This window comes from Haliaeetus albicilla, chromosome 27, assembly GCF_947461875.1.
Source record: "Haliaeetus albicilla chromosome 27, bHalAlb1.1, whole genome shotgun sequence".
NCBI classification, from domain to species: domain Eukaryota; kingdom Metazoa; phylum Chordata; class Aves; order Accipitriformes; family Accipitridae; genus Haliaeetus; species Haliaeetus albicilla.
The window spans coordinates 19,225,406-19,240,150 of record NC_091509.1 but is presented as its reverse complement, the minus strand read 5'-3'; the positions used below and the strand labels follow the sequence as shown (position 1 = coordinate 19,240,150).

At 49.6% G+C, this 14,745-nt stretch overlaps 1 protein-coding gene across 1 annotated transcript in view; it reads left to right on the top strand.

Moving 5' to 3' along the window:
- The first annotated feature begins 601 nt into the window (after positions 1-601).
- The window catches only part of CATSPER3 (cation channel sperm associated 3), a 33,792-nt gene continuing 19,648 nt past the window's right edge, over positions 602-14,745 (top strand). The window contains 7 exon segments of the mRNA XM_069772636.1: positions 602-1,268; positions 3,275-3,366; positions 4,098-4,148; positions 4,660-4,832; positions 5,220-5,467; positions 5,920-6,130; positions 7,164-7,324. Coding sequence (XP_069628737.1) covers positions 949-1,268; positions 3,275-3,366; positions 4,098-4,148; positions 4,660-4,832; positions 5,220-5,467; positions 5,920-6,130; positions 7,164-7,324 — 1,256 coding nt within the window. The 5' untranslated portion in view covers positions 602-948.

Here is a 14,745-nt window from a genome sequence, read left to right as displayed (position 1 = left end):
CAGGTGATGCCTGTGCTGTGGGACCTGCTGGATCGGGTCCAGTTCAGCCTGGGTGAAGGGAGGACTCGGACAGGAGCAGGATCTGCAGCTGGGGTGGGTCATGGGAAAACCAACGAAAGAAGACGGCAAACTGAAAGAGCTCCCTCCAGCTCTGCTGTTGTTTCTGACAGGAGAAAGGACACCAAGTTCTGTCCCTCTCCGCGCAGGCTGCTGGGCAGCCACAAATTCACAACGCTCGTGATCTGCATCATCTCCATCAACGCCATCTCCCTGGCTGTGGAGACCACCTCCCGCTGCTGGTGGTGCTGGGGTACCTTTTTCGAGGTGAGGCGTGATGGGACCCTCCCACGTGCCACGGCCAGGAGGGGACGGATGGAGGAGAATGGGGGTCTGGCCCCCCGTGGCCGCTCAGGGGGGCTGCCAGCCCGCTGTCCTCCCCCGTGCCATTGCCTGCATCAGCCCAGGGCTTGGAAGAAATGCATTTCAGCTTCAGATCCCTTCACTTATTCGATAATTATCATTCTTAAAATGCAATTGTTCAGTCCTTTCCATGGCAGCCCTTTCCCCCCCTTGCGGTTTTAGCACAGCTAGTTTAAGCACCCTTTTAATACTCAATTTTCACATTGAAAAATCCCTCTTGGTCACACTCCTTGATTTCCTTGTCTTACACAAGCCAGCTACTGTACGCAAACCTCTGAGCCTTAATTATATATCCCAGTAATATATAGCCAGGCCTGGCTAATGTCAAGAAACCCAGTCACGAGCGTCGGAGGTTTCCGAGAGCTCTGGCTGCAGGACCAGGCTCCGTGCAGGGAAGCGAGCGGCGCGTGCCCAGCTCCGAGGAGCCGATGGGGTGCGTGATGTGTTGGGATGCGGCCAGGACCCTCCCGTGCTGGGCAGTGACCCGTGATGATGACTGTGGTGGGGTGAGCTCAGCTCGTGTTGGAAATGGTCCTGGGGACACTTAATACGAAAGCGCCGGCTCGGTGCGCGGTGTCTGGCAGCCACAGGCAGCTACCTGGGCTCACCGCCTCCTCTCTCCAGGTCACAGATGCCTTCTTCGTCGCTGTTTCCACCACCGAGCTTTTGCTGAAGCTGTATGCAGCCCCCATCACCTGCTGGAAGAGCGGATCCAACATCTCAGACGCTGCCATCCTCCTCATTGCCTTCCTCCCACACGTCTTGCCCGTGGACATCACCCCTCGTACGCACCCGGAGGGGACGACCAAAGGTCTCCAAACCCTCCGCATACTCCAGATCATCAAGTAAAGCTCCGCTCGCTAGTTAAGTCACAGCAGAGAGGGGGGGTCCCCAGCCAGGAGCGGGGGGAGGCTTTGCCATACCCAGGTGTTTGGGGCTGCCTGGCCCAAGAGGGGCTGATGCTTGCGGTAGCTTGTGAGCAAAAGCAAAATCTAGTCATTCCTGATTTTTTAAGAAGCTCGTGGCTTGGCCATTGTTTTTTTCCTCTGTTTCTCCTTCCCCCAAGGAGAAGAGAGATTTTCTTTTTTACTACAGCAGAGTAGATGCAAAAAAACCCCCCAAACCTATAAAACATAGGTCACATCCTATTCTTGGTCTGTGTGTATTTTTCTCTCCAGCACACCATCTCCTACTTAGTTTTCTCCTGACGACTCTGGAGGTTTGTTTTTGAGCAAGGAGCTTATGTGGGCAATGAATGCTCAGCCAGCATTTCTGCGTGTAATTAATTGGCTGGGTAGCCCACCAGAAGTGGGATGTTTATGGGCACAGGGCTCTTATAACGTTCACTTCTGAGCCTTCATTCCTCTAGTTTGGATTGTAAACTTCACTTATCACCAGACTTTTATATGTTAATTATTCTGTGTCGCTGGGAGAAGGGAGGACATGTAGAAGCGCATGAAATAATGAATGGTTTAAGCATGGGGGATCAGATGCTCCAGTTTGGTCTGGCTGATTATGAGAGAGCAAATTGATGCATGGCAAAATGGGAAGACATTTCAATCAGGGTAAGCATGTGCTCGTTGGTTTGAGCCTCATGCTATGCACTTGTGGAACTCACTGCCAGGAGATGCCTCGTCTGGGGACCACGAGGAAGAAAGCCTGTAGGATAAGATTTGGCACCGTTCCCCCCTGAGACACTTAAAATGTTGAGGTGCTTTGAAAAAAAATCCCACTCGGCACAAACCTGCAGTTTAAGAGCCTAAATGCCTTTGAAAATCTGGGCCGTGCAACACTAGGTTTTGATGGAGGTCAGTGGGACTTAACACCTAAGGGACCAGAGCCACTGGGAAATTGCATCCTGGCTTTGGGTGACAATGCCTAGAATGGCATTACTGGGGGAAAAAAATACCAAAGAGGAAAATTCTTCAGGCTCTCACAGTCCCTTCCTGTTCCAGGGATGCTATAAATATGCTGCAAAGCCACGCTGCTGCTTTCCAGCTCCAGGGGTGTTTGGTACTTGCCTTTGCATCCTGATCTGAAGGGACAAGTGCCCTGAGCCGCTTGGCATCCCGAGAGACAACACCTCTTTGCCTAAAATTTGTTTTAAAATGTGATAGGGCTGTCTAAATGCATTTTGCTGAAGGTGCACGAGGCTGTTTATGCCTCTGTGTGTATTGTTATTTATTAATTGAAGCCTGAATTGGCCCTCAACAGGTTAGCAGTATTTAATGCAGAGAGCTCAAACATGCAACACATTCTTGGCACGTTTCCCTTTATTAATTAAAAACCTCTTTAAAACACTCTGCCTTCCACCTTGGAGCAATAAATTTCCACCTTGAGGAAATAATTTCCTTGTTGTATTCCATACAGAGACGTTCTGTTAGCTGCAATCCCTGTTTTAGTGTAGGCCCCATTCATCCTTATTTCAATTTCAAAATAAACTTTAAAAATGCCAGGTTGTTCTGTAAAAAAAAAAAAAAAAAAGAAAGAAAAAATCGACTTTTCTGCTTTTTTAAAAATATATTTAGGAATAATTCCGATGTAGTTTACTACCTGTGTAGACTGCGAACCACAAAGCTCCTTCTTAATAAAAGCTCATAGGACTCCACAGCGGTTCCTGAAGCAGCCGGAGAAGCCCTGGCAATCAAAAATGAGGTGACGGTCCTGCACGGAGGCACTCGCCAGCCTGCAGTTGCCGGGAGCGTTTTACGGCCCTCCTGTCACCCCCAGCTCTGGGTGGCTGGTTTTCTTTATGACCATGTGCCACAGCCCAAACCTGCCTGACGCCATGACATAACTTGGCAAAAATGTCACCAGATTTTTGGGGGTTGAATGGCTTTTGTTCCCCTGCTAGTCCCGGGCTGCGCCTGCCGGAGAGACCTACGTGTGCAGGGAGGCAGGAAAAAAACCCTTCGCTGGTTCCTCCAGGAATTTGTACCAAACTCGGTGGGTTTAGGGCTGGGCTGGTTTGGGCTTTCTGAGATGGTTCTGCAGGCAACGCAGCTGCACGTGGTGTCTCTGCGTTGGATCCTGCTCTTCCCTGCTGCCCCGGGCGTAGCGTGGTGGGATGATTATCTGGAGCAGGCAAGACTCGCAAAAGTAGGGAATTGCTGCAGGAGTCCCTAACCCATCCGAACAAGCTCGGGATGTTGGCAGCCGGAGGAGACTGGGAAGAGCCCCTTGCTCTAGCCCTGCACAATGCGATTCGGAGCTTTAACCTGAGATGCTGTTGGCAGTCAGAGATGATGGATGGACAGTCCTTGAATGGGTGCACTGTGTAAGACCCCTCCAGCACTAGCAGGCACAATGTTACCAGGGGAGCAGCCAGCCCGTGCTGCTCCTGCTCGCCAGGGCAATGTAGGATGGATGCAAGAGACTGCACGAGGCTGGCTGTGATTTGCAGTTAATGGGAAAGTTTGCATTTCCCTAAAAGTTATTGCCAATGATAAGCTCAGTTCACCAAACCAGCACTCCCATCAACTCCCAGGAGCATCTTTTTTATATGTTGGTGTCATATGTGGGTCTTTATAAGAAGTGAGGTGATCTCAGAAGCAATATTGTGTCCCTTCCCAGTGACCTCAGGCTTTGCACGAGGCTTTCCCAAGCTGAGCAGCCACAGAGGGATGAGAGACGACTGCGGACTCCTGTCTCCCATCCTGGCCCATCCTGCATGGCAGGGGACGAGCAGCTGGACAGTGAGGGCATCAGAGATATTGTTCTACCTCCAGGTTATGCTTAGACCCCAAGGCATGAGGGTTAATAGCACTGCTCGTTTTTATTCAGCTAATTTATTAATGTAGAAGCTTGGGAACAGCTGTATCCTGTATCAACAGGAATCTGTTACTCTGTTAGTAACCTGCCCATATTTCAAAAGGCAGTGAGAAGCCCGTGTGTGCTAGGTGTGATGTTTCTGGGACCAAGTAGCCCTTGGTCTTTGCCACTGTGCAGCACTTACTCACCACTGAGCCCTACACGGGCCATTTTCCTGTCCAAGAGGCTGATGCACAGCCAGAGCCTCTAGATTTTGTCATGGTCTCATGCACCATGGTAGCTACCCCTTTCCTCTCCTTAATTCCCAGTACAGCCCTGTAGATACATGCAAGGGAGCTGGCTCAGAGGTGGTCCAGGGAGGCTGTCACCTCCCACATGCCCAGCCCCGCTTCCCAGCCTTCATCCCCACCGAGCATCTCCCTCACCTAGAGATCACACATTTGTTTTTCCTTTTGCATGTTTTCACAGAGACTCTTGGCCACACGGTACAGACAGTGATGTATGCCCTTATCCTGCTGTTCCTGCTGATGTTCGTGTTTGCCGTTTTGAGACGTGGATGGTATGGAGATCCCAAAACTGGAGACGCTGAAAGCTGGGGCAGCTTGAAGGCTGCCTTCTTCACGCTCTTCAATTTAGTAACCGTAAGTACAGCAGCATTTTCCAGTCTGTCTCAGGCAAACGACAAAGCGCAGATTTTGGAGTGCTGCTGAAGAAGCCCTTTGATTAATCTGTGACTTCATTAGGGAAAGCATGACCTGCTTGGCAGTGAACTCATATTCCAGATCCCTGGGAAAATTTGCTTTGATAGACAAACTTCCCTATCCAGTATTGCAAATTCAGAGGGGAAAATCTCAGAAGCTGACAGCAAAAAGATCTGCACTAGCTGATTTAAACCTGGACCTCTGAGGAACAGTGAAACTGTGATCGGTTTTAAAAAAGAAAGAAAAAGAAGAGGAAGATTTCATATGGATTGTGAGTTATGCTGTGGTTTGGAACTAACTCTCTGGTCTGCTTAAATACATTTGCAGGTTGATGATTGGACAGACTTACAGCGTGAGGTGGATCATTAAGGGTTTACGAGCAGCCACGTGTTCATAGTCATGTTCATCTTGCTGGGCAACTTCATCATCTTCAATATATTGATTGCACTTCTGATTACCAGAACCCAGGTCATACGAACTCTGTGCATTGAGTGTGCGTGTGTGTGTGTGTGCTACCAGCTAACAGGCTCTGGTTGGAGAGCTGGTGCTTGGCTGCTTGCAGAAGTTGGCTTCTGGTGCAGCTAGAAACATGCTGGATACCAAAGTCCCCAGTCCCTGAGCAGAGTAAGTGTGTCTTTTCCCACGGTCCCCTTTTTGGGTCATCTCTACACTCCTGCTTTGACTATTTTTCCATCGCTGCCAAAAGCTCCCGCTCCTCCAGCACAGCCACCCCCAGGTCCCCTGGGTGCACGCTTTGCACCCAGGTCCTCTCAGCCACGACCCGTTTCTGCCTTGATTTAACCCAGGGCTGCTGTCGTGGTCTTGTAGCTGCCTCTGGCCCTTCTGCAACGAATCCTTGCGTGGAGCTGGGGCCAGGGTCAGCTGGAAGGGCTGGGGGAATACTGCAAATCCTAAGCAAGAGGCATCTGCTCCCCAGCAGCTATCGGCTGCCAGCCCCAAGGTGGTCCCGCTTAACACCTCTCGCTGCCGCACAGGGCTGTGGCTGGAGCAGGGGTTTTTTTTGAAGCCCAAGTCTCTTTGACCGATCTCTTGACCCACCAGCTGTGAGCGGTGCTCGGGGACTCACTCGCATCCCTGTGGTTTGGCATTGGCAGGACTTGACTCAGAAGTATGAACAGGACTGCAAAGCAGCGAAGGCGGCTGCTGTTTGGGCCAAGAAACAGAAGATCCTGAAAAAGGAGGGGAAGAATGTGAGCAACCAAGTCACGCTGGAGCAGGTGGGCTGTGGTCAGCTGTGGGCAGGTAGCACTGTTTGCAAATGTCGGATGTTGTTTAACAGGGCAAGACGTGAATGAACTGGAGGAAAAATTTCTTTTTCTTTCCTTGCCCATTTTTATAATAATCCAGGCTGTAGATCCTATATGCCTTTTTGGTAGGCTCATCATCTGTGCGGCTAAGAGTATTATGATAGCACATAGCGGTTAAAGTATTATAAAGGTGGAGAAAAACTCTTAATTGGTTTTGATAGGTTTTGTCTGAGTTTGTTTAACTTCAAAGAGAAGTTTAAAAAGAAATCCTTTTAGGTCATGTCAAGCCAAGAGCCCTGTCCAGAAATGGCTTGGACTGGCTTTCTGTGAGCACTCGAGGGAGGTCATGCTCCTTCCCGCACTCTCGCAGCCCGTTGACGCAAAGTATCCAAAATGCTACTACGGGCTTGAAACACATGCTGCAGCATCTGTAGGAGAGCTGTGCGCTGCTTGATACAGGGCTTTTGCAAAGCTGACTTGAAATAAATGCAGTAAAGCTGTCACTGAAATGTAAATGATTAGAGCAATGTGACTCCCTGTTTCCCCCAACTCTTCTGCTCATTCTTGCTTTTAGCAAATGTAATTTAAAAATAATCAGTTCAGGATGGCTTGGTGGAGAGTGTTCTTGCCTTTGGGCCAGAAAAATCACTGGTTCGAGTACTAGACTGAGTGACCGATCTGGGTCAGTGGTTTGGGTCCCACCCCAAGGGCAGGAGTGGGGGTCCCCGCAGAGCTGCAGGACCTGCCTGGGTGGGTGCTGGGGACACCCCGGGCTGCCTCCCTTGGGAGAGGCATCCCCATCCCGTCAGCACCCAGGAGCTCCTGCACTGCCTGGCACGTCTGCCCACTCCAAAAGTGCCTTGGGGATGGGGGTCACAGACAAACCCCGTTTCCAGCCCGCAGCTGGTGCGAAGCCTGTGGAGGGGTCTGCAGGGGGACAGTCCTAAGTGTCACCTCCTTCTTGCTAATGGCGTTTTCTTCCTGGGCTTGTTCTTTTTCACAGCACAAAATCACTCAAGGTGAAGATTTCAGCGAGCTGCTGGACGACATCAAAAAGACTTTGCGCCACTTCAATATCATCATTACAGAGGGTCTTTGTTTTACCATCCCATTTATTGATCTGTATTTGCCGTTCCTGGACCTCCAGGATGACACACTGAACAGGTCAGTAGCAGTGGAGCCAGTGACTACAAGAGAGACTCCAAGTTACAAAAACAGATGCCCTTTTGATGTATGGAATTATTTTCTTGGAATGAATGGACATTTTGAGGCTGTTCTCCCTAGAGGAAATGCTACCGGTCTCAGCACGAGCAGTGCTGAGAGCCTAGGAAGGTACCAACATACAGCACATGCTAGAAACGGGACCGCTTTCCTCCCCGTCAGGAGGGCTAACGCCGTTTCCCAGCACCGTGCAGTGTCGGTGTGGGATCAGTGTCCATCACAAATGGGCTCAGTTTCCTGCTGGCAAATTCACTGTTCTTCATTGCTTCTTCATTGCGCCCCAGCCCCGGCACGTCCAGTTTTATAAATCCCAGATTTATAAATCCCAGATTTATGGGGGCAGTGGGGTTGGAGGACATGTTTGCACCCAAGTTTGGGAGATGAGGAGACAGGAGGGGAGGACTTGACGCCTTATTCCAGCAGCAGTCCAGGCTGACCTGTGCTTTGCCTCAGCAATGGACTTCTCTGGATCTTGTTTAGGGAACGACTAACCCCAGGCAGTGAGTCTAAACCATGTAACCAGAAAAACCTCCCACAAATCCCCCAAATGGAGACTGCTGAGTTTTACATGTCTTAGGTTAACCTTAATGTGATGCAAGCCTATGATCACAGCTTGGTACCTATTGTTTAAAACACCCGTGGTCTGGCCTGGAGTCCAGAAAAAATTTCCTGGATATCAAAAATTCCCTTTTGCCCCATTCCCCAGGTGACTGCGGTTACTGTCAGGAGTCTCTGCATTATTTTCCCCCCATACTTTGAATGCACTGATTAGGACTAGTGCTTCTGAAAATGTTTTGCTGTGCACATGGCACATGTTGCGGAGCCAGTCCTGGATTGCACTTCTGCCATTCTCCTCTGATCTTTTGGGAGAAAAATATTTACAAGGACGTTAAAGAAAATCTGCAGAGATGGGGGGGCTCAACATCGTGCAAAATACTTGGGATCTTTCCATTGCTCCTTGCCCTGCCGGGTGAATGGAGGGGTGCTTGCAGAGGGTTCAGTTCTCTGTACACCTTAGACATGACACTTCCCATTTTGCATGGTATTTGGGGACCTTTCTACCATGCTCTTCTCTCACTGCAGGTTGCAACATCACTGTTATGAACATACTGGCATATTGAGAGAGATTGTGGAAGTCATGAAAGAAAAATCATTGCCAGATCATGAGAAAATGAAAAGTTAAAAGCTCTTTAGGTGGAACATGATCCTTGATGGCTGTCAGAGCTCTGCCCACAACCTCCTCTTCAAACCTTCATTAAAATAAACCAGAAACATTTATGATTAAAAATAATTCAGAAAATATCTCCTCTCCTTTCTGCTCGCTGACCGGGTAGAAGCGCAGCCGCCAGTGCTAGCCCTGCACTGCAGGCAGCCGCTGATGGAGAGAGGCACGTCACCGTTGAGAGAAACTGTGGGCTGAGAAAAGATCACAGCCCAGGTCCTTTTCTTGGAAACCTTGTGGCAAGGCTGGGACTAGAGCCCAGACCTCCAGTGCTCTCCCTGCCAGCTCCCTCCTCCTAAGATCGAGCAGCCTCGGCGTAGCAAAGGGGCTGCTGAGTCAGAGCAAACTGACCCGCGCTAAGGAAATGGATTGTGATATCTCTGAACGAAGCGGCTCCTTTCTGGGCTCTGATGCTGATTAGCATCTTGGAACAACCCGCTCGGGTTTGTCTGGCAGTTTTAATGCAAACACACCCACAAGGCTTTGGGTAATGGGAGAAGGAAAGAGGAGACCTGCGGAGAGGCAGCCGTTCCTCCGCACGGCACGGGCTGTACCGGTACGGAGCTACAGCCCCAAAGCCCGGGCACGATGGCCGTGATGGCTAGTGGTCGATGTGCCTGAGATGACGAGGAACGAGCCACCCTGACCCCCTCCCCATCGTGCAGGCAATGGGGATTAGCAGAGCGGGGCTGGCTGCATGGCTCTGCTTTGCCCCTGACGCAGTCATAGAATTGTAGAATCATTTAGGTTGGAAAAGACCTTCAAGATCATCGAGTCCAACCACTAAACCATGCCCACTAAGTCCCCCGTTAGCATGCTATGGCAGAAACCGAGAAATGAGTGTTGGGGATGATGAAAGGGAGGAAAGTGCCCTGGGGGGTGCTGGGTTTGGGGGTTTGGCTCTCTCCGGGCTGGATGATGTGGGGAGAGGGGTGGGTGCCTCGTGGTGGGGACGCTGGGGACTCACGGCTCCCGTGACAAGCAGACAGGCTCGAGCCTTCGCTGGCCTCAACATGAGGCTGCGACAAGTTTGACTTCGATGGCACTGCAGGTGTAACATCAGGTGTTGAGTTTTTCTCAGTCTTTGACAGTTTTTATAGGACCATTCCTTGTGATTCTGCACAATCCATGGGAGTTCAGCATTACCGGAGGAACAGCTACAAAAATACCCTCTTCACTACTATATGCCGTGGCTTCCAGCAGTAAAATAAATGAGTGCCAGACACGAGCCATATCTAAGCAAAATTATTGACACATCCCTACGGAGAGGGGTGAAGTGATTTTGCAGAGATGTCTCTGCTGCTGCCGTGGCCCTGCCTGCCTCTCGCCAACCCCAGAGAGCTCATCTCCGTGGTTCTCCAAAAATTGCCTTTCCGATACCAGCCCTGGGTTGCCGTTTACAGGGAGTTTGTGCCCCAAAGCCTTCGTCCGAGCTGGCTGGTGCAAGGGGGCTGAGAGCTGCTAACAGGAGCTCCTCATAAAAGAGCTAGGGAGAAACCAATGTCATGAGCTCCTGCTCAATTTGTGTTTCATGTTCTCATTTGTAATAATTTTGTGTTTTACGAGGGATACTTCCTAAAACTTCCCCGACATGATGGAAACACATGTGATGCTCCTACACATGATGTGACCCTTTTGGTGGAGAGATGAGATGAAAACCTGCTTTTCTCTGACAGCTACATGGGGTACGGTCCAGTGAGCCGGAAAATCGGTGGGGCGAGGGGTATCCCACCTTCCCCAGCCATGCCCACACTGTTCACTCCTCCAGAAGTACTGCCTGCATACCTTTGCATGCAGAATCTCCATGTGGATTTTCTTGCTAATTCATTATTTAAACTTTCTCTCCTCCTTTTTTTGTTTTGCTAGGGATAACCCAGCTCTGCGCCCATGCATGTCCACGTGTCACCTGCGGGTGACATGGAAAGCATCACTTGGAATTTTATCTGAAGTGCAGGTTTGCTCCTGTGCTCTCTTCAAGGACAGAGCCAAACTGGGGGAAGCAAACACCAACACTAGAAGTGGTTTTTGCAGGCTTCAAAGCTAATAATGCCAAGGTTATTTGAATTAGCAAATCCCTCTACAAAGGGTATGACTGAGATATCAGCATCGCTGGCTGTATTTGGGCCATGCCGCAGCATGTGTCACCTAACTGGGACAATTCCTGCAGTATTTGTGTTTGGGTGAGTGACAAGGGTCACCTTGCCCATCAGCCAGGACCGCTGGCATCCCTTTCCCCACTGCGGTGGGTGCAGAGGGTCCCAAAAATGCAGGGCTGGGTCTCACCAGCAGCACTGCACCTACAGCAGCACACTGCCGGGCATCCCCAGCTCAGGATGTGGGCTGTCCGTAATCCTGGTTTTCATTATTTTAATGGTAAGATAAAACTTTTGTGTAGTGTGAAAAACAATCCTAAGCCTCCCTGTGTTTATAGGAAGGGCTCAGACAGGCTGAAAAAATGGTGTGTAAGGGCTGGAGACCGCAGGACAGCAACCAGCGTGAAAGGACACTGGTCATAAACGGTCTGGAGATATTTTTTAACTGAAAATAAAATTCTAATGGCAGGAAAGTGCAACAGTGATGTTGGTGAGTAATTCAGGATGGATGCAGAGACCAGCAATTACAGGTAGCAACCAAAAAGGTGGAGAGTGGTAAAATCCTCTAACTCTGCCAATGGATTTCTAGTTTTCAGCTGGGAATGGCAAAGCACTCTCAAGTTTTTCAGATTCCTTAAAATACTGTGGCTTTGCTTGATGGCCAAAACCATTTCTGCTTTGGAAGAAGCCTCTCTGCCTCTTCTTTTGGTGCTGAAGATGTGCTCCTGCCAGGGGGAGTTGGGGGTTGTTTTTTTTCCCATGAAAGCCTTGGCTTTGGCTTTCCATGGGGGACCTGTCCTTGGCCACTTCTGTGCATTTCCCACCTGCAGCTTCACCTTATTGTCCCAATAACGTTTTTTCTTGCTACTTAATTTTCCCTGAACCTTTGCGCACCTTTGAATGGGCTCACCTGGACCAAGAACTGCTGAAACACTTTGAGAAAATCTCTGAATGTGTCGGAATGTTTTTCGACCCCTTTGGCCAGGCTGGGCAGTGTGAAGCAGCCCTGTGGCCAGTGTCTTTGGTTTTGGGAGATGCCAGCAGTGATGCCAACACACAGTGATGCTGCCCCTCAGCTTTGTCCTGGGGAGACTCGACAGAGCAGCCAAATATGAAACGGGGGTTCTTAGCAAAGAGATCCCTGCGTATTAATGAGGGACATTAATGTACTTTGTGAGCTGGCTTCTCCTGCACTTTGGGCTGGTGTAAATTAGGACCAGGCCAAAAAAGTCAGGAGGGCTGCACCAGTGTAAACTGGACTTCGTAAAGTAAGAAGGAGAGGCCCCTTTTGTCAGGCGATGGCTTTTCCTCAGAAGCTAAATGATACATAATGTTTATATAGTGTTTTGCCTCTCCTAAATGCAGGCTAGACATTAATTGATTCCAGGTTTGCTCTGTGAAGTAGGTCAGCTCTTTCCATTTTGCAGATAAAGGAGCGGTGGGGATTGCCGAGGGGTGCATGGGGGGTCAGCGCCGGCGCTGGGGCACCTATACGGATGGCTGCCCTCGCCATCAGACCACGCTGCCTCCCTAAATATACACCACTTCTGATGTATGTCAGAATCAGCTGTGACTCTGTAAACCCAGTTACATTAAGCCTGGTTCAAATGAAATCTGTTTATGTCTCCAACACTCGCTGCTGGTCAAAGCAGGACTTAACTAACCTAACGCTGTTTGTGTTCAAAGCCTCTTAAACCTCTGCTCTGACCATCTTGAAGTGAAATATAAAGTACTTGCTGGGACCTGGCTGGAGTCCAGGCAACCGTTTCGGACTCCCCCCTCTCTCTTTTGCTCGTAGGGCCGTTTGGAAAAAGCATCGCACATTTTAAACAGTGATGGAAAAAAATAATTTTAATTCACTTCTGTTTACATAGCATTGGAAGCTTGCGAGGATTTGTAGAGACAATTATTAATGGTTTAAACTGGTGTGGTAAAAATGTTGCCTTGGTCTGGGAACACAAGCTGGCTCTCGAGCCCTTGGCACTGGTTTAGCCAAGCACCGGTCCCACAGGCTGTGCTGGGGGAGTCGGGGAGGGAGGACCTCACGGCTTGGTGGGTCCCACTGTTGTGTTTCCTTTTGGCACCTTGGAAACAGCCTCCTGCTCATTCCGCTGACGTTGAACTACTAAAACCCAAAGCCTGGATCTGGGGAAACACCTGCCTTTTGCTGGTTGTCTCCGTTTCTGGCAGCCCAGCTTGGAAGTGTTGGGTGACCGGACCGTAGGGAAGTGGGACGTACCCAACCTCGGAGCACCGCTCCTTCACTACTGTCTCAAAGCTGACCTGCAAAGCCTCCGTCTAGCTTAATTTCATAAATTTGGTCCAGCTTTTTGGGAGCATGGCCCTTTATTTTTGGTTTGGACATTGTGTGAATCAGACTGTGCTCTTCCAAAGCAGGTGAAGTCTTACGCGAACGTGCACCGAGTGGATGTGAGGGGGGAATCGGGTCCCATGTAAAGTGCCCTGACTTCTTTCCAACAGATGGAGGAGGTGGGGATGAGCAGGCACGGGCACACCTGCAGCACGAGCCTGGCTCGCATGTTACACGCATCCTTGCACGCATCCATCAGAAGACTCGGACTCGGTTTTACTGGTCTATCGCACAGCGGGATCTTGCACCTATAAAACTGCTCTTAATTACTTCCTAAGTTACTAACCAGGGTGATGTTGATTTTGTCTTATAACCCAATAGGACTTTTTGTCAGTTTAGCATAAACCCCTGCCCACCATAACTTTCTCGTCTATGTATATTGGCGTATGATCATACACTGCATGCACGTGCCTGTGGCTGGTTTTTGGGCACCCATTGACCCGCTCTCCAAAGCTGCCCATGCCATTTTTGCTTTCCAGCCTGTTCCCACCACACTGCAGCAGTTCCACACGCAGGGAGGAGGGATTGTCCCCTATAGCTGTGGCACTGACTGCCTCTGATCTGCTCTCACCCTGCTTTGCCAGTTGAATTTGAAGCAATGGCTGTAGCAACAAAGAAAACAGTAGAGAAAATGATAGTTGGGAACTAAGCCCATGGCAGCGTCAGTTCCTGCAGCATCTAGACTCTGCTTTGAAGCTCTCCCCTCAAAATACTACTTCTGTGGTCCCCGGGGATTACCGTGCATAGTGGTACTCATCCGAGTGCCAATATTACAAAATGCATTAGCGCACAATTTATCTGCCTACTTTGCAAGTCAACCTTGCACAACAGGTTATGGGGGTGCTTAAAGGCATGTTGGTGTGAGAGGCTGGTTCACTGTTATTACTGCCACTCTGGCTCTGGCTGAAACAAGTGTAGGACTAATCTGACCTCATTAACGGACTCTGATGTATTCTAAAACCAAATCTGCAATGTGTGAAACATTGTATTTAAAAGAGAAAAATTAATTTATGAGGACAAAGAAGTTTGGAGGCTTTTGCATACAGACAAGAGATTGGTCTTTTCTAGAGAACTCCCTTGAGGTGTCGTGACATATTTCTCCAAGGCTGCAGATCCTGAACAACATAGTTATATGACAGTGAGACACGGATAGAGAAGGGGCTTCCCTCTGCAATTACTGGGTTTTTGCAGTACGGTTTGTGCCTGTGTTGGGCAAAAGCTTTGGATGAAAGATCTGTGAGTAACAGGGTCTGACGAATGCTTCATCTGCTTAGTCATCACCTGTGTGAATCAGGCACAGCCTTTATTCTGCAAGATGACTCCATCCCAGAGGGATTTTCCTTGAAAAAAGCTCAAAATTTGTTCCAAAAATATGCTCCTGGGTGGAGTCCAGCCTTGTCCTCCACAAGAGGTAGTCTTCAGATGGATGCTGTATTTGATATGAGGCTCATAGGTAGCATCATGCTCTGACACATAAAAGTCATGAGACCAGGAGCCATCCCCACCACCTGTCCCAGCAGCAAGGAATATTGTAGGGAAGGGTCTGAACTCAGTGGGAACGTCCCTGAGTTCAGGGAGTGGAGAGTCCAGTTAGGAGATTAAGAAAAGGCCTGAAAATGGGCTTTCTGTCGTAATAGGGATAATTACCTGAATCCTTCCGTTCATGCTTCTCTTGCAT